Genomic DNA, 23018 nt, shown 5'->3' with positions numbered 1-23018 from the left:
ATTAAATTATTGCAGCCTGCAGTGAAATAGGAAGTCATGTACATTACCCCACGTGTACCTACTGCTTCAGTGGTAAGTGTGGTTCTGCACAGATGTCTTTTTCACTGTCTCATTTGCCCTTGGCTCATTACAGCCCTTGTATCTTGAGAGACCTTCATGTGTCAACTTAGAGAAAAATCTCCCCCAAAAAAGTGTCAATAAAAATGTATTTAATTTACCTGCTGCAAAGGAGCTCTGGTAAAAGGGATTCTGGTTTTCTTTCTTAACTCGCAGTGAAGATGCTCCTTTTCTGCCCAAAGTTAGGCTAAACCAGACCCCAGGGTGATTAATACTCACTCCTCCAGCCTGCAAGATCAGATTACCTTTAGCAGCAGTATTTGCAGAGATGGGTAATCCCCATATCCTCACGGAGCACACACGTTTATTTACAGGCTTAGGAGAGAGAAAACGCTCGATTTTGCTGGAGTTGTTATTTGGGGATAGATCATGTGCTGTGCCCTGCCTGGGGTAATCATGCAAACACCTGATTTACAAACACTTAAACGATTGTAGGATAGAAACAGTGAGACCAGACGTGCTGTAGGTGTGCTGCAGAGTGAGTTTAGCTCAGTTCTTTGCTGTGACACGTGCAATACATTGGTGGCTTCTCCAGCCCTCAGTTCAGTCATGCCAAAACAGCGCTTATAAAATCATCCTGCCTTGCAAAACCGTATTTTATATAGGTGTTACTTAAAATATTTCTGGAATTGCGGACATAAATTTACATGAATTTTCATACTTTGGTGTCAAATATTTATTGTAGCAGTTACATTTTTCAAAGGGGTAGTGAGCTAACTAATTTCCTTTCCCTCCTTTGGGGACTCTAAAAAGAATTTCAAAGGCGTGCTTGTTCTTGAGAACAAGTTGAAATTGTTCTAAAATTGAAAAGCCTAAACTTAGCGTGTGATGTAAAAGCAAAATCTGGGTAGTAGAAGGCCTTGTCTAAATTAGGGACTTTCAAAAGGTATTTGCTGGCGTTGATTATATTACAAATCTTTGGCTTCTAAAAACCTCTCCTGCAACCAGGGGGCTGTTTATTGTCGATCTTTGTTCTTCAGGCGTGCTAACAGCAGCAGGATTTCACCTTGGCTCTGTATTAATTGTCTCTTGTTTTAGCAAGTTGTCCTAAAGCAGTACAAACCACGCTGCCAGATTTGTTTGGCACCTTTTTGTTAGCGTGTGTGAGTGAGCACCAAGAGACCGTCACAGTTCTTGTGTTAATCTTTTTTATCTCTTTATTAAGAATTTAGTTTTCTTCTTAACATCCTTTTCCCTGCAAGAGTAAGAAAATTTAAATTTTGTTTAAAAGCTAAATTTAGAAGTAATAGTATAATTAAAAGCTAAATTTAAAATGAATAGTGTAATTCTGATGTAAATCACCTGTTGGCTGTTGCTTTGAATGTTGTTCTATCACACTGTGTGGAAATAATTAAAAAATGAAAAATTCAGCTAAGAAGAGATCATAATTTTCATATATTTGTGGTACTTGCTAACAGCAGTGGTAAGAAAGGCTCTCTCAGGTCAGACAGACATTCCTGCTCGGTTTTGTGTCCAGGCCATGGCTGGAGACAGGAACAGATGCGCAGGGAAGGGAATAAGAGATTTTCATCTTAGGGAGGACAAGATGAGGAAACATCCAAGGCACAATGAGTGCCCTGTGATTATGGTAATGGGGCACACACGATTATTTAATGAATGTTCCTTTTCAGCATCGGCCCTAATGCCCATTGTGGATGTCGTGTTGCTTGTCTGGCTGAAATGTATAGCACCTACCAGTGCCTGTCCTCTGGCCACTGAAGTGCTGCATTGGAGCAGACACTTGAATGTGATCTGATGAAGTGCTCAGCACCGAGGGGTAGATGCAGCAAGATCTCAACACCAGAGAATTTTTGAAGTGGTTTTGTTATATCATTCATAAAGGCACTCTCTACCTCAAAGAGGAGACTGAATCTGTCTGGTGTGTGAAGAATTAATACAGTTTTCATGCAGTTTCCTGTGATGAAGAAGTCCTGTTGCTGCTGAAAAGCAGCATGGATTTTCTCTTTCTGTTTTTTTGTTATATGTTAATTTATTTTTTCTCTTTACAAAACAACCCACTAACAATACAGGAATTTGAGAGGGAGGAGTGGAAGATAAGCCATAGTGCTTGGCATCAGTTCTGAGGAGAGCAGGAGCTTGAGAGAGTGCTCACCAGGGCAGGGGATGGCTGCTCACTCACATGTGGAATACCTGCTAATATTCATTAGGGAAGATGGTTTTGGAGGTCTTCGAGGGATCAGAATGCTCTTGTCCTCATCCTTTCTCTCCTCTCCTGTTTCTCCACCTCTGCTCCCTGCCAGAAACATCTTGAAGTATCAAACCAAAGCCATCACGGGGAATACGTAGCTTTAAATGAGGGGAGTTTTAAAATTTTTCTTCAACAAATTTGCCTTTTGTAAAACACCTTCCCTCATGGTACCAGCCTTTTTTCTTTCCACCTCCCAGCTGGGGGGACACCCCTCCTGCTGAAGAATCTTTTGCTCATCCCACCTGTTAAATTAAAAAACTTTGTGTCTATAAATGCTGTTAAGTGAAGAGATTACTAAACAAAACTAATTACTTTGGTCAGTGTGGTAAAGTGTGTGACTGGTTGGAGAAGCAGGATGTGTTCCCTGCTCCCTCTGGGTCTTCTGGTAAAAAAGTGACAGCTCCAGTAATTGAAGCTCCCCACAGCAAACTGCCTTAACCCAGCCCTACATGGAACAACTGGCTGAAAACCCAGTAATTAAGACAACAAAATGTCTGAAGGGAAAGGCCTCTCCTGTTGACACGATTTCTTTTTAATCAGGTCTGATTTATGTGGAAACACTAAACATATTTTCTCCTAAATCAGGCTAAGACTGCAGTTATTTTAGGGAGCAACAGCTCTTTCTCTTAGGCACAGGACAGACACCGCGATCATCTGGGAGAAACCAGTTTTGTACAGAAACCTTGGGCAAAAACCTGGCATTAAGAACTTCGTGTGAGGATCCCAGGCCCAGCATGGAAAATGTGAGGGGTTAACCCCTGCAGGAACTTCAGGCATCTCTTAATGAGCTCTTTAGTGTTATTAAATAATGTAGATACGTTAAACCCTGCAATATTGCATCTGTTCTCCTCGCTCCGTTTGCGGAAGGATGCTCCCAACCACAGCACGGATGGCACGTTTCCCTTTTAAACTTGCAACACGCTGATCTGCACTTGGAGAAAATACCCTTTTTTTTAACATTTATTTCAACTTAGCTTCAAATTTTCCCCGTGGAGGCCGGGCAACCAGCTGATATCATTCCAGAATTGAATGCTACAGCTTTAAGATAAGGTGCCGGGCGCTCTCCGCGCTCACACAGCGGCTCCTCCCGTCCGCTCTTTTTTTCCTTTCTCATGCTGAAAATACCCCACCATGTTCACGATAAGAGATTTCTCTTTTTTTTTCTTTTTTTTTTTTCTTTTTTTTGTTATTTTCCTTCCTTCCCCCCCTTCCTCCTTCTCCGAAATCCACCAAAACTGAAGAAAAATCCAAGTGACTGTTCTTAGCAGCTGTGTGGCCCGGAGTTCAGTGGGGAAGCGGCTTCCTGCCGTCCCTATTCATCACCTGCTTCAAAGGCGGCCTGGCCGCTCCAGTGTGCAGGCCAGGTAGGGTGCCTTTGTGCGCAGGCGGGAGGATTAATATCAAAGCTGCAGCAACCAGGCCCTTGGTCTCGGGCTGCCATTCAGGCAAGCGGGGAGAGGCTAAGAGTGGCCAAGGTCACAGCATCCAGTGTGGTGCGGACTGGGAACGGCTCCTGAGAATAGAGGGCTTCTTATGAAATCATGGTGCAAGCTTGCGGCACAGCAGGTGCCCTTCTGGAACACATACATCTGTTTATGTTGGGATAGCGTAGCTGACAACGGGATAATAGAGCTTTGTTTTTTTTATAATTTTCTTGCTCTTTTTTTTTCCTTATTTAAGGGGGAAAAAAAAAAAAGACAACTCTATGCACCAGCGTTGAGGAATATCGCAGGAAGAGCGTTCGCTTTGGAAATCATAAAGAAATCTTGCAAAGCTTTAATTGCTGGGGTGGGGGGTTGTGTGTGTGTATACTTAAGTGAAGGGGCGAGCAGGCTGCCTATTAACCATTTAGGATCCTCAGCCCTGCTGAGGAGCAGCAGCGGGATACGAGGGCACCCGCCACACAATGCGACAATGCCTCCCCTTTTTTTTTCCTTTTTTTTTTTTTTTTATATTATTTTTTTGTACGCTTCCGACATTTGTACCAACAAATTGGGTAAGGATGCGCTGGATTTGCTCGGTTGTCTCCATTGTTGGGATTGTCTGGAGGAATTCTGTCACGCTAACGGTGGCTTTTTAAGAGGTGAGGTAATAGTGACGTAAAAATAAAATTGCCAACTTGATGAAATTAAGGGGGAAATTAAGCTGTAGACGAGTTGTCATGACGACAAGGATGTTCTATTGATGAACTGTACTCCTCCCTGTCCAATCAGATAGTGGAGCTGAAGCTGGAGCATGAACAGGAGAAGACGCACCTATTCCAGCAGCACAACGCAGTGCAGGACTGCCTGGTCCGAGACCATCAACGGGAGATCGAGAAACTGGAGAAGCAGCTTTGCGCTACCATGGCAGAGCACGAGAGCCAAACTCACGAGAGCAGGAAACGAGACGGCCAGGTAACGATCAATAACGCTTGAAAGGCGTCCGCTTATTAGAAATTGCTGATAATGAGTGTTTCCTGTTTGCCAGCATTGTTGGTGGTGCTCACTGGGGGAGCATTTGCGAAACTGGCACATAAACGTGATTTCGTTTTCCTTTTTTTCCTCTTTTTTTCTTTTTCCGCTTTCCCCCCTCCCTTCCCACTACTGAATAGGGCTTTAACTGCAAAAACCACAGGTAGCCAGATTAAAAATCCCATGGTGCGCTATAACTCGGCCTATTTATAATCTTGTCTCATTTTCTTTCATGATGGATTTGTTTAAGAAAAAAAAGGTATCTGTTCTTTTTCCCCCCCAGCCCTCACACTCACCCCTCCTTTTCTCCTTCCTGGGCAAATCCATGTGAATTATATCTGCTTCGTTCGTGTGCTTTTTTTTGTTTTAAATCTCCGCAGGTAACTCACAGATGGCTTTATTTCCTTTTGTTCACGTCTTTTTTTGTTTCAGTTTTTGTATTCTAGATTTGCATTGTGCGTTTGGTTCCGTGTGTCGGATGTTTGATAAGATGATGTGGGTTTGGGGTCGCTTACCATCACGTTTATTTTCCTACACACACGCACCCCTCCCATCCTCCATCTCTGTGGTCACTGTTGGAAGCCATTTGGCAGAATAACCCCCAGCTGAGGTAGCATTTGACTCTTCAAACTTCTGGATGAAATGCACACTGTCAGCATGGAAAATGATCTTTATGAGTTTTCACTTCAAAAACCATCTTACTCCCTTTTTTTCAATGTATTTTGTAAGGATGGCGTGGTATATTTTCCTAAGAGCCTTTATTAAAAAGGCCTGCAATGGCAATATTCTAAAAACTAAGGTGATTTTCTAGTTTAAAGAGTTTATAGAAAATAATCTTTCCTGATCAGCGTTAGAATTGCTTCTCACGCATGGATTATTTTATACCCAAACTGGACATTTTGGTAAAGCATCTTTAGTGACACGTTTTCCGCGCACCACCACCTTCCCTATGAGATGTTAGGCTCAGACTAAGAGGCATTTTCACTCTACTTTCCTGTAGACTGGTAGGCTGTGGCTTTTACTAACACCTCTAATGGAGATAAATGAAACTGAATTGAAAATTTACTCTTGAAATCATTTGGTTTTTCACTATGGACGACTCAGACTATCGAAATCTGGCTTAAGGAAGTCCATTAGGGAGCAAACGGATTCTTGGGGGAGGTTGAGAGTATATTGCAAAGCCAGGACTTATTTCTCCATTTCCACCATTGTGGTTTTCCAATGAAAGCGGGATATACTTTGTGAGAAGTCTTGGGAAGGGGATACTCAGGTGGCCTCTGAAAAGAAAAATTCAACCTCGCCTTTTATTTTCTGCTGCATTGTAAGAGTGAACAAAGCCTTAAATGGTTCAAGGGATTGGTTTTTATCTTTGCATTTTTTCTTTTGGCCCAAGATAGATTCATCTCAGCTCTGGATCTGTTTTCGAGTGTCTTTTCAGAGTTGTAGCCTCCTCTCACCTGAATTTCTGCTGTTCTTTTGGTTTTTGCGGACAAAGGCAGAGCTGTAACTCCCACGTTAAAAAAAAAGGCAGTTTTGGAATTATATGGATTTATTCTGTCTACACACCAGTGCTCGTCCCAGTTCCTGTAGCTCTGTAACACTGACTACAAAAGGAGAGGGACTCTCTTCAGAAAATCCTGGGAACTGGGAGGTGTCTCTAAGTCCAGCTCTGGTTTGTGCTCTTGGGGGTCATTTCTGGCAAAGGTTGGAGCCCCAAGTTTGGTTGTGCTTTCTGTTTGCAGGGGGATCAGCGATGCTACTACAGGTGCTCTGTGGAAAGCTGGGAATTTTCACAGCTATTGAGGGAATCTGAACAGTCTGAAAAGCAGAGTTTGGCCTTTTTACAGAGCTTTTCTTTGTAGTTTGAATATCCCTGTACAGTCATTTGAACATTGCTGCCATGAGAATGACATGTAAATCAGGGAAAAAAGGCAGTTGCTTTGCCTAGAAGAGCTATTGTTTGTTTAAATTCTAGTGAGACTCTCACAGCTTTCAAGGACACAGATTTTTCCATTTGAGAAAATAAATTGCTCTTCGTTCCTTCCTGTGGTCTTTGTATTCAAATCCACCTCTGTCTTCGCAGTGAGTTCAACAGACAATACTGGTGTTTCTTATGGAATTATAGCACAGATTTTTCATTTATTTTTTTTTAATCTTTGCATATGTTTACTAAAAATGTGTTTTTTGGACATCTGATTTGACTAACGGCCAATGTCCTTTATGGAACATTTGTCAGGCGCTTTACGAAGGTAACTCAGTCATTTAATGGGTATTTAACAACGCTGCATTTTAAAAACCTGTTAAATTGGAACCATCTTTGACAGCAGTAATTTTTAGGAATGCTTTGTGCCCCAGCGAAGGTGAGATGAAACAGGAGCGGAGGCCATTTTGCTTGGCGAAATGAAAAGTGGATTTGCTGGGTTATTTAAAAAATTTAAATAATAATTAGTGTTAATCACATATGAGTAGCTTGGTTTGAAGGACCTATCTGCTCAGTGTTGGGTGAATGATGTGAAAGCACCGTTATTAAAGGTATTCACTGGAAGTCTTTCTTAAATCCTTTTCCACATGAAAGAGTAGAGAATATGTATTTCTTAATATACATGGTTAAAATACTTGTTTCTCACTATATTCCTGAAGACAGCTATGACTGAGCACTGCAGATCAATTTCTTTTACTAATACTGTGAAGATTAATTTAGTTTTTTTATTGCATATCCAAGGTCTCTACTTTCACGTAGGTCTTCAGATACTGTGAAAGACACTGTACAAAATAGTTAGATTTTATTCCAATATAAATACATTTATTAACATTTTAATCTCAACTAGAGTAAAAAAATTAAGACTTGAGTAGCTTGCCAGATTTTAGTTAAATGTAAAACAATGTTATTTCTTTTTGAAGGATAAGTCTAATAGATTTTCAAGAAAGAAATTTGACTGAAGCGTATCATCTTTTGTGTTGATGATAAATTTCTGGATAACGATTGCATTCCGCTTGGATTTCTCCATTTCTAGGAATCTTGCTCTGATTTTTTCACCTGGGGTTGAAATGCTTGGGGAGGAGTAAATTGACTTGTAGGTCAATAAAAATCAAAGCAGTACAAAGGCTTTTATGCCATGCTGTGTTCTTGGAGGCTTTTAAATCCTGTACGTTTTCTATGAACTGCCATAATGTTATTCTTATAGTATCAGTATTAACAGTAGCTAATCACACACAGAATTATGGTTTTTTTCAAGGGTAGTTTTGAATCACTACTTCCATTTAATTTAGATATCTGGATTTTCTTTAGGAGCATTCTTGAGTTTGCTCATTCATTCCGCACCTCCCTAAGTAATGTTATTTTATCCATGAGATCACAAAACAGGGAGCTCCTTGCATGATGGAAACCTTCCTTTGTTTTAATGAAAGCAGTCTTGCTACAGAATCAGTGATTTTCTGAAGGAAGACTTCAGGTCACAGAGGATATACCCAGTTTCCTTGGTGAAATGAAATAGCAAGGTTAGGAAATTTTAATAACTGAAGCGGAGGGGCTGAGGTGTCTGTGGTGCCAGTTGTGCCCTCATATTTCCCCTTTATCCTTTGAATGTCCTCCTCTCCCCAGCATCTGCCACATGCCCTCAACAGCTCAAAGATTTCCATGTTCCAGCTGCTGTAGAGGGTTGGATCATTTTCCTGCTCGTTCTTCCACCGTTGACCTTTGGGCAAGAAGAAGAAATAAAATGTACCCCCGTAACATCAAATACAGCACTTGGCACTAAAGGAGAGGAAAGAAAGTTTCCATGAGGAAGCTGAATCCTCTTTCCATGTTCTGTTCTGAGATAATTGGCCAGGCCACTGTGTTCATCCAGTCATAATTGGGTCAAGAGCAGCTGGAGCGCTCGGGCGCGTTCTGCCCGCGGGTGTCACTGATGTCACGATGTTTAATTTTAACAGGCAACGTTTGTGCTCTCAAAAATGAGGCTGCTCTAAGAGATCAGTGCTCTTTAGGGGTGTCTTGGGGTTCTCAAGAAACCCTTATTGGTTGGGAAAGAAAAACCTCGAGTAGTTCTGAAGCTGTGTGAACACAAACATTGAGAGCGGAGCTTGTTACAAAAACCCCAGCAAACAGGCTGGAGGTGGTAAGAAGAGTTAATAAGGTGTTATCCCATGGCTGAAGGATCCATTTCTTTTTTCCTCTCTTGCTTTGTGAACCTTCCATGATCCCCTTGGCCTTTACCATCCTGGTTTGCTTTCCCTTCTCAGAAAACAGCGGCTCCTCCCCTGGTGTCCCATGTACAGCACATCTCATCACTTCTTTTCTGGCTTCTCCTCTTCAGAAATGTATTTCTTTGCACTTGGGATCAACAATCTTTCTGCAGCTATTGCTTTGCACCTGGCTTTGTCTGAATTAATTTGAGCCTGTGGAGTTAAAACAAAAAACCAGTAGAAATCACTATTTTTATTCCAGCAATGATAGTTATTTTCATTGCAGCAGGTTCTTGTTCTGTGTTTGTGGTTGTGTGTAGATAATTAGTGTATCAGCCAGGTGAGGGAAACAGAGGACATTTATCTTGGCTCCATAGATGCATGAAGGGTGGCTGTGCTGCTGTGTGTCTGCTGCAGAGCTCTGTCAACTATTGACAAGAGAAAATACAGAAAAAACCCCAATAGAAACATTACCTACTTGTTTAGTGATAGCTAAATACCCAACACGTGCCCAGGTTCTGTCTGTACACAAATACTGCTGCAACAGTAACTTTGCAGTTCTATGTTAATAAGAAGGATTTGGGGAGCATTCTTTTCAGAATTGGAGACTCGAATCAACTTTGATCTGAAAGAACCTATTGTTACCTACAGATAAATCACTGATCAACTCTTCTGCTTCATGTAGTTGCTTTAATATCTCCAGACACCAGTTCCCATATGGTTTTCTCCCAGTATCAGTGGAAGCAATTTGCTTGAGGGGATCTGGAGGGTACAGATAGAGGTAGCCTGGGAAATACTCAGATGCTGACGGTGCTACTGAAATCACTTCTGTTTACAATTTGGAATAAGTAAATTATATGACTCATTTTCTTTCTTTTACTTCCTTTCCTTTTCTTAGCAGAAGATGTCTTTGGCGTGAGAAGAAATGTGCTGTGTGTAACACAGGCTTTCTCTGCAGCCAATCTGAATCCTGGAGTTGCAATCTAAATATTTGTTTGTTGTATTTTACTTGGAGGGTGGCTCTTGGGCTGCCAGTCAGGCTCCTGTAGACAGACAGCCGTTCCCTTTTAGCCTTTCCCAAACAAAAGCTTTTGGCTATATTGCAGCATGTTTAATTTAGCACCAGTCGGCCCAGGATAATGAACATGACTGTTGATTTAAAGTATTTAAAGTACCAAATATTTGTTGCTGTACTTGTGTGGTTTTCCTTGGTTGTTACTCACAGTCTGCTGGCTCAGGGCTGCCATGGATGCCATTGATGGGGAATATCTGCTGAAATCAGGGATCTGGTGGTGGGTCCCTTGGTGATGCTCACACTGGGCTTTCACTCAGCATTGCTGTGAAATGGCCAAATGCAACAGTTTCTTGTGGAAATACTCAAATACTGCAAACCCACAGAGCTGGTTTTCACTTGAGTAAATGCAGGGGGGCTGTGGGGAGAGTTTGGGCTGCAGCATTGGTGTAATCTTTGAGATAAGAGTTAAAAATGAGCCTTTTCTCTGGACTGGAGCAACCAGTGCAGGCTCAGTGTTCTCCCCATCAGGGGCTGGGTCTCCTGAGCACATCCCCATCCCTGCTCAGGTGAATCCACCTTGCCACATTTGTGTTCCTGTGTCCCACTCTGGCTGAGCTGCTGCCTCGGGCTGGGGGACACCTTTCAAACACCTGTTGATCCAGCTGTGAACATCTGCCACTTCCTCATTTCGTGCACCCTTCAAAGTGTCCTTGTGCCATAGTGGGTGATCATCTCTGATATCTCCAGCGTTTTTCCTCCACTCTCACTCTTTTTATTAGGACTGAAATTGGATTGTGAGGGATTTGGGGTGGAAGGTGTGACTTCACTCTCTCCTTTTATGCTTCAGTCTGCCCAGCACTTGAAATATTTAAAGGCCTTTTTGGAAGGCATACATAATAGTGCACAAATTATCATCTGCTGATTAAAAATGTTAAGATAACTTAAGAGACAACAGACATTTTGTGCTGTCTACAGTGTATGTAAAAGAGAAAGCAGTTGCCATAGAAACTAGCTCATCACATAATATGAACTCTGAGTCTGAGATGGAGTTCTTTTCAACAAAATGGACTTTCTGTTTCTCTAATATGAAATCGAATATATCTGGTAGCTATTATAACATTGCAATCAATGTTTTTATATTTTTTTGGTTTCATTTTAAATGTTGGCAGCTGAAGGTGGAGTGTGTAATTCCACATGTCTAGGGGAAAAGTGTAGATTGTATGGCAGTAATTTTATTTTATACCATGACTCCTTGATTAGGAAGAAGTGATTATTTCCTGCATTGATGTTAATAAACATAGATTAATTTCTCTGAATAGAAATGAGATCAGTTTTGCTCATCAGTGAGATGTAAAGGATCTTTATGCCAGGTTTTAACACATCCACTGGGTGTGGCTTTGCAGGCAGGGTTCGTGTGTGATGGCTGCAAGGAATGATTAACACTAATAGAAAATAAGCTGTACATGGTGTGAAATCATTTCTTACATTAAAGTTACATTAAGGAATCCTGAAGTCAGAAATAATCAAGTACAAACAGGTAGTAACTGCAGCATTTGAGGTGGTGTCATGTAATTTCTAAGCTGAGAGGAAAAAATACGGTGTTGGTCTGCAGAAATGATCGATTTACAGTAAAATCTCTTGATTTTGATTTGATTGATCTCTTGATTTGATTGAAGGAGCTTGTGCTTTCTATGTGAAGATCAGTGTTAAGGCAAAGCCAGACTCTGAATTTGCTTATTGATATTGTTTCAAATTTTGTCCAAATCTTCAGAGTGTAGTTTCTGTGATATTGGATTGTTCCAAATATTATAATTAAACTTACTCAGTAAATGTCTGTTGCACAGAGGAGGGAATGCTTGCTCACAAATTAATTAACGGTTTTTAGTTATTTTGAAAATTGCTTTTTCATGTCACCTTGTAATGTGTTTGAGACAGTTGTTGAATAGAAGGAAGTTGACTTCTCCTAGTCCATAGAACAAGTGCAGCAATTTGGAAAACAGCAGTGCCATCCACTTCAATCATTCCCCTGAGTGCTGAAGGGACATCCTCTAATGGGAGACCAGCATTCATTCTGGAGTTTCTTCACAGCATCATAGAATAATTTGGGTTGGAAGGACCTCTGGAGGTCACCGTGCCCAACCTCCTGCTCAAAGCAGGTCTGACTTCAAAACCAAATCATGTTGCTCAGGGCCAAGTCCAGCTGAGTTTTGAAAAACCTGCACTGGTGGAGATTTCACAGCCTTCTTGAGCCATATGCTCCAGTGCTTTATAGATCCAGTGTATAAATCCAGCTATAAATCTCTTTTCCTGGATATGCAGCTGGAGTATCTGTTGTTAAAATTTGGATCTGTAGGTTCTTGCCCTTCCTTCAAGAGGTGTCTGCCTCTGTCTTCTCCACAATTCCTTATGCTCAATTGAAGACAGCAAATCAGTTTCTCTTTGGTGTTTAGTTCTCCAGGCTGAATAAACCTGGCTTGGTGAACTCCCTGCAGGTCCTGGTGGCCCATTCCTCAGCCTGCAGGGTTTGAGGTCTCTGTGGATGGGACCCTGCTCTCCGCACTGCCCCCTTACCCAGGAAAAGCCATCCACAGTGTGGCACAGAGTCACTGTGTCATCATCCAGGGCTTTGGAGCAGATGTTCAGCTCTATCAGCCTCATCTGAACTCTGAGAAGTGCCAATTGTTGGCTGACTCTTGACTCCTCCTGCTCAAACCCTGTGAGTGCTCTGCTCACACTGGAGAGAGGTCTCTGCTCACATTCTGCGCATCCCTCCAGTCTTGTGTCCCTTCAGTTTGACTGCACAGACCCTGTAAAGTCTATCAAAACCTTGCTAAAGTCAAGAGAAATGACACTGACACTTCTCCCCTTTCACTGCAGAAGACAATGATTTTATTCAAGCCTGCCTTGCCTTGGTTAATCCAGTTTACTGTTCCCAGTGACCCTTTTATGTTTCCTGTGCTTGGAAATTAATTTCATGGAGTTTTACGCCATCATTTTTGCAGGGATGGAGGTTAGGGTGTCCTGTCTGTGATTACCTACTAAGGTGCTATGTATTGCAAATTAAGTAGTTAAATTTCTTAGAGTGTGCTTTTTTTCTCTCATCCCTTTTCTAAAGAAAGATTATCCAAAATCAATTTAGTCTCTCTTCCTTAGGTCATCAGATGTTAATTCCATTCACTCACTGCCACCATAAATCAAGTTCTGAACAGTAGTCTGGCTGTTAAATGATACATATCTTGATAGAAGAGATTCTATGATCTGCTCAGTTCCTCAATTCAAAGGTATTTTAAATACCAAGTGAAAGAATGAGACACTGGGCGAGAAATGGTGACAATCTGTAGTTTGGAATGTTAACACCACTTGTTTTGGCAGCAATACCGCTCGTAAAACAATAAGATCCATATGGATGCTAATTTTCCCAATTTTGAGTAATAAATACAACCTCTTTATGGTTTAAGTAATGATATTACTCAATACCACTGCAGGGTCCAGTAGATGGTTTCATGATGAGGTAATAAATAGCGATTTTGGAGAGCTGATTTATTTGTGTTTTTCTTTTATGTGGTTTCTGATGGGGGAAGAAGAAATCCCAGAGCCAGTGCAAAGCCTTGCCCTCTCCTGTAGCTGACATACTTTGGCTGAAGATATGTCAGCTGAGAAATATGAGCCCATCCATACAGCTCTGCACGCTCCCACATTAAAGTATTATAAAGGAACCTTCAAGTGGAAAACCAGTAACAAATTGCAGCTGAGATGCTTATGGCAAATTGCACTGCCCTGCGTGCCCCACCACTGCTCTGCCTGTTCCTCCACATGCTGCTTTAGCCAGGGAGAAAAATGGGAGCCTGCTCTGGTTTTCCTCTGTTTCAGGGACAGGAGCTGCGAGGGGGAGCAGCCCCAGACCCCCATGGTGGGGCTGGGATGATGCTGCTGGCTCGGACACAGGTTTGAGCATTTCACCACTAAAATCTCTGCAGCTGTTTCCCCACTGGCCCAACCCCGGTGTCTGTAGCAGCTCCTCAAAGTCTTTGCTGCCTCAGAAGTCGGGAATTTGCTATCCCATCCCAAGGAGGGGCAGCCAAATGCTGTGTGCTCCTTCAGCCCAGGGCCATGCCCGGTGTGCTCCCAGCTCCAGGAATCCCAGATCCCCTTCCAAGCTGCTCCATCCCCTCTCCCAGCAGAGCTCTGGGCACACCACACCCCACAGGGGCTGGGCTGGGGTTTGTCCCCTGCCACTTCTGAGCCAAAGAGGTGCCAGCAAAGGGCTCCTGTGCTGCTGTGGGATGTGCCAGCAGGGAGATGGGACAGCACAATGTGATGCCAACTGCTGGACCTGGGTGCTGCAGCCCGTGGGGCACTGGCTGTGTGCTCTGGGACAGAATCCTGCAGGGATCCTGCTCAGGAGAGCCCATGTCCCATCCCCACCTCTCAACTGTGGGCTCTCAGGCAGCAGCAGCTGGCACAGCCCTGCAGAGCCCATGTGCTCCTTGGGATCGCTCCACACGTCCCCTCCTGAGTCATTATCTCTTGTCTTTTCTGCTGCCATTTGGTGTTTCTGTTTTCTCTCACACCCAGATAAGAGCAGGGATTTTAGGTTCTGCATTTGGGGATATTCCAGATAGAGAAAACAACATGAGTCCTCAGCTGAGGGCCGTGGGCTTGTGCTGGCCTCAGACATTTGAGCTCACAGAAATGTGATACCTTCTCTGCAGTTTGTCTTATTTGTCTTTCTCTTTTTGAAAATTTATTTTAAGAAACAAATTAGAAATAAAATCCATTATTTCAAAGTATGTTGATTATTTTCAGTATGGAGTCAGACAGCAGAGCTGTTCCTCAGCCCAGCCACCTTTGAAGAAATGATTGTCACCTTACCTGAACAAAAACTGTTTCTTCATTTGAACGAGTGGCACAGACTGTGACAGTGATTTAAGGTCTTTAGTGTTGATTTCATGCAAGAAAATATTTTTCACAGTATGACTTTAAAGTAGACTTTTTTCCCCCAATTACTCTACATGTTGGCAGCAAATTAGCTTTGAGGGAATATTGTGCACATCATAGTTCTCTGTTGATGTATTGGGGAGTCATTTTTGGATCTTTTAGCTCAGTCAGACCAATGACTGACGTTGTTCATGTCTTCCCTTTCTGTGGATTTGAAAGACTTCCTTTTGACAGGGAGGTTGAGATGGAAAAAAAGCAGCCAAAGTACAAGAAATGATTGGCAAAGTGATGATATCATCGAGTGTTCAAAGGCTCTGCAAATTGAAGCTTATTAAGCTGACATTTTGTCTTCTATTCAGCACTAATTGGAATCATGCCTGGCTGCATGATGTGGAAGGTACTTAATACCTGAGTGTTTATCATGACAAAATGACAGGAATCGATGTCAGGGATGCTGTAGATTTCTGTTTAATGGAGAAAACAATATATTTCAAACTGCAATTACATGTCTCAGAGTCATTTGTATTTGTGTGTCTGAAAGTCCTCCTAAAATACCACAAATAAGAAAACTTCACTTTTGACCCCTAAAATATTGGACTGATCACGAATATTCTGTTTTCAAAGTTGTTCTTCAGAACAAATCATAAAATCATCACTAAGATTGTTCTAGGGGGAAAAAAAAGGCAAAAAACAGGGACAAAACCCTCTGACAGTGTTTTCACCTGGAACAGATCTGAAAATCCCACAAAGAGTGAACTCCATCTTCCTCACGGGTGATACAATTCTTCTAAAGTTGTCTCTGACAGCTTGAGTTCTTTTGTAGATTGTGCTTTCTGCTGAACTGGCATCTGTAAAACGAGTTTAGAAAAGAGAAACAGTGGAGAAAGTGATTTTTGGAAAGGCAGCTGCTGCAAACACAGAGTACACTGGAAGATTTGAAGGAAGCTGCATGTTCTCCTGCTGTATTTGGTATCCCTGGGGATTTCTGGGTTGGAGGGCACCTGTGTCCTGGCTGGGGTAGCAAAAGGACCAGTGTGTTACTCCACATCTTCATCTTGGGCCTTATGAAATTCTGATCTTCAATTAAACCTCTAGTTTAATATAAAGTTTGTATTTATCCAGCAGTGGATGAAAACACTGCTGAACAGTGTTGATGAAGCTGGTAGATGACATTGTTACTTGAATTGCTGGTTTTAAGGGAGTAGGGATTGGTAATTGCAGAGTAATATGTTTTTAAAGAACCCAAACAAAACAGAAACAAGCAAAAAAACCCACAAACAAAGCAAAGGAAAAACGCCACCCCAAACACAAATCAGTGGAGTGTGGATGCTCACAGGAATTACTGGTCATTAAGTGACTGATCCAGCTGCCTGTGAGCTCCAGCAGTCCTGTAACTAATGAGATGTTGACAAGCAGTAGTTTAGGGGCTGCTGGTAATTATTTGTATTGCTGGAATCCTCTCGGGGGTCTGAGTCTATGTTGTGTTAGTGAAAACACAGAACAGCAGACAGTTCCTGTCCCTGAGAGCTGGTATCATAATTGTGCTTGTGGGATGCTGCAAACAGGGGCAGCAGAAGGTTGGGGACCTGAGATAAACGAGGTTCAGCAGTTGGTTTCTCTCTAGGTTGGTGTGGTTGGAGCAGGGAAGCAGAAGACACAACACAGGAGCTGCCTGCTTTGAGTGCCTCTAATAACATCTAAAAACGCCCTTCCATGGTTTGTCTGTAGCTCTGAGACAGCTGAAGTGTGCTGGGCCCTTGCCACATCCACAGTGGCTGCTGCTATGGGGTTCTTGTGTCACTGTGAGGAAAAGGAGAAGTGTTTGACTGAGGTGGGAGATGAGCACCTGAAGAACACTTTTGTCTGTTCAAAGTTTGGGAACCCCTGTAATGATTTCCATGCTTACAGACATGCTGCTTGTTCAGCCTACTCAGGTTTAATAATAACTAAATTATTATATTTATAATATTATAAATATTATAAAACTAACTGCAAGCCTTCTGAGGCTGTGTATTTCATGGATTCCTTCATGGGAAAGCAAATTTAAAGAATAATTTGTTATTGTTCCTTTTATCTGTTGGATGCTGTTGTTGGGGAGTGCAGGGAGAATGGAGGGAACAGGACTCAAGCTGTCAATATACCACTGGTAATATTAGACAGAAAATAGTAATTTTTTCGTGCTAAAATCAGTTTGGGATACATGAGGGAGTGTGTTTGTGTATGTATATATATATATGTGTGTGTGTCTGAGTGTGTGTATATGTATTATTGCCCTCTAATGGATAGAGTCTGAATGGCTCAGCTTTGTCTGCTTGTATGGGGCTTGTAGCAAAACATTTTTTTCAGGATGTCTAATATTTCCTATTTTAGAAGAACTTTATAATGCTTATTCAGAATTCTGATGCATTTTTTGTGAGTAACATTCCTTTAGTTTGTGTAATTAATTTGGAATTCTGTAGAAACTCCCACAGCTTAAAGAAGTGCCTTTTCTTTGTTCTCTGAAGGTTTATTTCAGCTCAGCCATAAGTGCTTGAAATTGAACATTTTATTCTGCTATTTTTACCACAGTACCAAAATAATAACTGAATTTTGAACAGATTTCTCTACAGCAGTGACACCAAGGGCCTTTTGGATGTGTAGATCCTTCTCCTTTGCTTTCTTCCATCCAGTGCATGTCCCTGCCCAAGCACCCCGGGTATCCAGGACCTGCCCAACTCCTGAGATGGGGATGGAAGAGGAAATGAGCTCTTCTCTGGCTGACAGGTGTTCCCAGGGGCTGCTCCACCCCACCCTGCTCAGCAGCTTCCTGCCTGCTCCCACGTGTCCTCTGCTTTCTAGGAAAAGTGGCAAAAGTGTGTAATGTAACATTAATGTAGACTGAGTTTCCAAACTTACATGAGATTCATGTTAAAGTCAAGTGGGCTAATGATGTGTGGTAGGTTAGGGTTTGTTTTGCTTTTTAAATAAAAGTGTCTTTGAAGGTAACTGTGGGATGGCTGAAGGAGGAAGGCTGCAGGTTTGTTGGGAATGGGGGTTACAATTGTCTGTACTCAGAGTTGTCCAGTATTCCATGTGCCTTGTAGTGGAATCCTATCTCCACCATGCTTCTTCCTAGCAGGGCTCTGTTTCCGTTCAGTAAATACATGTGGGGGAATTCCATTTCAGAATGATGTTTTTTTTCTCTTTGCAGCTACATTCTTTTCCTTTCCAAACTTTGCAGTGCTTGCTTTTGCAGCAGGATAACTGTGCAGTGTTTGGGACACACAGCAGAACACCCCTGGCTCACGGCTTCCTTCATCTCCTGCTGCAGATCCATGGAGCAGTGAGTGTCCAGAGCCACCTCCCTCCCCTCCAGGAGGTTGCTGAGGGGGGTGTTACACAGAGATTCCTGATGGATATGGATTGCAACAAGACAAATATTCCTACTTATGAAATCCTGTCAATATTCAGGGCAGAGCAGCAACTCATTTCACAAAGCTCTGCTACAACACCTCCAGTCTCTGCACACTTTTAGCTGAGTCCATCACATTTCTATTTATGATCCAATTACAAGCTGAATGTAGGCTGGAAGAGCAGAAGGAGCAGCACATTAATCAAATTCCCTTGTAATGACTGTGATCTCATGTGGGTGATGCTCTGAGGTGTGATACAAGGTAGGGCACACAGGCTTTTCCTGTCCCTGCCCAGGGCTGGGCTGTACCTGCTCAGCTTGGCAGGCATCCACAAAAGGCTATTGTAGTGATGGGAGAGCTTCTTCTGGCAGCAAAAGAAATTGTCCCCATGTTTCAGGCTACTACATTTTCCATTTGTGGGGAAAATAGAAAAAATTTGCATATGTTAAGAGAGATGAAGGATGTTGCATGAGCATCTTCTCTCAGCCCAAGATGGGGATTTTATCTGCATTTCTAAATATTGGTGTTTTTCTTCTGAACATGAGGTTTCCTAGCAATATGCTTTTTCCCTTGGAAAAGTTATTTTCCACTTACAATACACTGGCAGCCATTGTTTGTATTGTTCAGGATCAGCCCTGGGATTTTTCTAAATGTTATTTTGATTTGATGACTTTGTTCATCAGTGAATTATGAAAGCTCTGATTGTTTAGGGCACAAGAAGGGCACAATGCATTACTGGGTCACATGCTCACTTAATGCATGCACATTGTGGTGGCAGTAGTAATAGCTCCATTAAAGAACAAAAGGTAGCAACACATAGAAGCTCTGGATCTGGCCAATCCCCTCAAATTACCATAAATATTTGAGCAATCTGAATAGTTTTGGACTCTGTAGTAAAGCTTTCCTGTTTTTATCTGGCACTGAAGGAATGTGGAATAAAGTATTCATTTAACAAAGTATAAAAATATGTGTGCTATGCAGTTATAATCATGTGTCATTAATCAGAAAATACTGCAGAAACTCTGACAAATTAAAAACACAAGGATGTGTCTGCAAGGGCTTTTTCAGTCATTAAAAAGCTGCTTCACCTCTCAGGCAAACTATTTAATGGCAACTCCTTGCTCAGTGTACTGACATCTTCAAAGGCTCTGACATCTGTCGGCCTTTGAACTACCATTAAAAAATATTATCCCATTTCCATTCTTTTATGCCCATTTTTTTAATTATAGTCCTTCTTTCAAGTTAGGAACATGGTTGGTTTAAATGATGCTGTCCTTTCGTTTTCAGCCACCCAGCTGCGGTTTGAATAAATTGATGTAGAATCAAAGGCGGGACTTTAAAGGGAAAAGGTTTGATGGACTTGGACTCCGAACCAGATGAGGTTTTATGATGAAAAGGGTTTAATCCCAGCACAGGCATCGCTTCTATCAGTTGAGCAGTACAAAGCGATTCATATATATAGGTTCACGAGAAATGATCTATTTTTTTTTTTTTTTATTTTATTTTTTTTTTTTAAACAGCACAGATCTCTTCAGGACTTGCAAATGTGGCATTAGCTAATATTCAGAGAGCTGATTTCCTTTCATCCACCAGAAGCTTATGATTATAGTACAGTTCTCGAATTGGAAATGAGAGCTGCAACACAGATTTAAAGCTCTGCTGTCTGATTTGTATTCAATATACATGTCACTGCGGGACAAGGCAGTCTAGGCCGAGCTGGTTCAATGAAGGGGAAAACAGTTTCAGCATCAGAAATTCTGGGGGGGGTGGGTGGGAAAGGTACCAATTAATTCTTACCTGCTCTACCTGAGTATTGTGTGGGATACTTAGTGGATTACTCTCATTGCTGAAGCTGTGCAAACCAACCCTTGTGATAAGGTTTCTTTGGCATCAGAGGCTGTGAGGGAATATGCAGGATTAATCAGGGATGGCTCCTAAAGCAGCCATTTATACAGAAGGCAATGTTTGTTTTTCTGTGCCTGGGTTTGAAGGAGGTTTAGCAGAGACAGCCCTGCTATTCCTTTATAGCCATAGCCTTCATTAATGTGATAATTAGGCCTGTGTGTAGGGAGAGCCAAAATCTCTGTCTCACAAGTGCATTAGAAACCATTTTTCAAAACTACCACCTCAAGGTATCCAAGGAACAATCTCTCTACTAAATCCCTGATCTTTGTGTTAGTAAAAATGTGCTACATGATTTCTTTATTTTCACAGAGTAAGGTTGTACAAAACAATGATGCTTTCCAGAGAAGGAAAGCAGCAGGTTTCCAAAGTCTGCAAATTCTGTCCCCTTAGAAGGCTGGTGTACAGAAAGGAGCCAGCTCCATTTGGTGCTCTGCCTCCAGTCAGCAATTTCTTCTTCAAACCCTTCCCACAGCTGTTGTTCCCTGACAGAATATTCAGTTTAGGAGTAGTACATTTTCCCTGATTTCTTAGTGTAATTTTGAGGTTGTGTTTTGGGGTTGGTTTTTATTTGAGAGAGTAATAAATATAAACATGGACCTTTATAAATGGGTTATTTTATTTGACTGCTGTTTCAGAGTCGGCATGTTTAGCATGCATTTAGATTTTTATATTTAAACTTTGTATTAATATTTATTCAGAGTACAGTAGATCCAAAACAGTTGCATAAATAAATCTGAAGAAATTCCTGCCCCAGGATGCAGTGGCCTATTTGTCATTCAGAAAACGAAGTGGCATCAACTGAATTCAAGGACAAACCGAGAAGGATGAAAAGGACAGAGATCAACAGAAAGGTGCCAGAGGAAGATACTGAGCCAAAACCCCTCTCTATTTCAAGAGAAGGAATGTTAGGCACAGTTTTCATCTGTTTTGAACAGATCAACCCAGGATTGATGTTATCTTTCTGAACTGGTAGCTGTGGAGCAGGAGGCTTCCAAAAGGTCTCTGAAGTCAGGAGAGCCACTGTGGAGATGATGGGGATTGTGCAAGCAGCCCTGGAGGGTGAAGGTGCAGACAGGGACACTTGAAGCAGCATCAGCTGGGTGGGGGTGGCAGTAGGTACCAGCACCTGATGCCCTCAATTCCAGCCTCAATTCCAGCCTCAATTCCAGCCTCAATTCCAGCCTGATGCCTGAGGTGATTTAAGACCACCTTGTCTAGGATTTTCCTCCTCAGATGAAGATGACACATTTATGTGTTTTACATCAGGATTGTCTCCAGACATAGACTACTAGAATGTGTTTCTTCCAATGAGAAATTGGTTTGAAAAGGAAAAAGCCAAAAGTCGGAGCTGTGTGTGTAATTCTCCATCTTATTTGTGTAAGCAGCTAATGTGAGGATGAGAATTTAGCACAACTGACTAACAGGAATACTGCAGCTGTTGCTGCCCTGCAGAAATGAGGGATCTGTACAGTCAGAAGCTGATTATTTCTTTCAAATCTAAACCTGTGAGTGATACAACCTTTATTTCTGGAGCTGCTGGATTTCAGGATGCCTGCCCACACATATTGCCAGTCATGAGGCTGAGAACAAGGACTTCATGTTTGGTTAAAGGCTGTCACCTTCCCTGTAGCAGTGTGACACCAAAAATGAGAGAGGTTCCTGCTGCTTGGCATCCTTGAGCAGAGCAGAATAGGGCAGGTGGTGCATGGAGATGCTCTGTTGTTGGCCCAGAGACTGACAGCATTGGCTTCCTTACTTGGCTTCTTGTGATTGATTATGCAGGAGTTTTGAAAACTTTCTCTTTTTCACCTCAGTCACAGTGAGGGCAGAGGTTTGAGCTGGGAGCCCTCCTCAGGTCCTGCCAGAGGCCTGAACGGGAGCTGCTGTCCAAAGTGGGCTTTCCTACAAGTGTGAACTTCAGAAATTAAAGATAGCAGATATTTTATGCATGGACAGCTGATTACTGAGGCTTTTTATCTGCATTTTGTCTTTAGTTTGTCCTGTCAGGTTTTGTGTCCAGTGCCATTTCTGTTACAATCATCATAAAACCCTTATGGGATGTGTGAGGAATTTGGGAATATTCAAAAGTTGCGTGTTTAGAGCAACAAATGCATCCAAAATAAAAGTGTGTGATGATTTTCTAGGTGTTTTTTTCAGGCATGGGTTTCTTTTGGCTTTTTTACTTACAGTGAAATCTTTTCTATAGTTGACAGGCAAAGACATTCCCATAGACAATGCAGTGCATTCCTCTTCTGGGGACAAATTGGGAATTATAATACATTTAATTTTGCTGCCTCATGGAGATGAATGTAGTAATCCTTAAATCTGCACTACATCGTGTCTGCATTTAAATCAGCATTACACATTGTTCAGGAAATGTTAATGCTTTTAAATTTAATGTGTGGAAAATTTAAATGCAAATGTTTTTTAAAAGCTTTGACTTAGGGGATGCTGGACACAAAATGCTCTGAGATTGACAGCTGCTTCTTCCCAGTCCACTGCAGAGATCTCTGGGATCCATTTCTGGATTCCATTGCAGGAAATTCCTATCCTTAAATATCAGCAGCTTTTCCTCACTTTCAGAACAAGCTTTACTCTGATGTTGTTTCAGAACTGAACATATCTTTAACATTCATCTGAAGGGAATATTTTCCTTTCAGTCCTGAAATGCAGAAATTAAAGTTTTTCATAAAGAAAAAACAGGGAAGATGTTTGGTGTCACTTGCATCAATCATCATTTAGGGATGGATTGTTGTGAATTGTACAATGCAGAAAACCTGGTATTAACATGTGGATTTTCCTTT

General features: G+C 41.9%; 1 protein-coding gene across 7 annotated transcripts in view; it reads left to right on the top strand.

The window, feature by feature from the left end:
* CEP112 (centrosomal protein 112) overlaps positions 1-23018 on the top strand; it is a 155513-nt gene that overhangs the window by 65641 nt on the left and 66854 nt on the right. For all 7 annotated transcript variants that reach the window (XM_015645755.1, XM_033518638.1, XM_033518640.1 and 4 more), the window contains exon 20: positions 4540-4722. In XM_015645755.1, the coding sequence (XP_015501241.1) occupies positions 4540-4722 (183 nt within the window). The remainder of the gene's footprint in view (positions 1-4539; positions 4723-23018) is intronic.

This window comes from Parus major, chromosome 18 (genome assembly GCF_001522545.3).
Source record: "Parus major isolate Abel chromosome 18, Parus_major1.1, whole genome shotgun sequence".
NCBI classification, from domain to species: domain Eukaryota; kingdom Metazoa; phylum Chordata; class Aves; order Passeriformes; family Paridae; genus Parus; species Parus major.
Note: the sequence above shows the minus strand (reverse complement) of the source record. Positions and strands in the feature narration are given on the sequence as shown.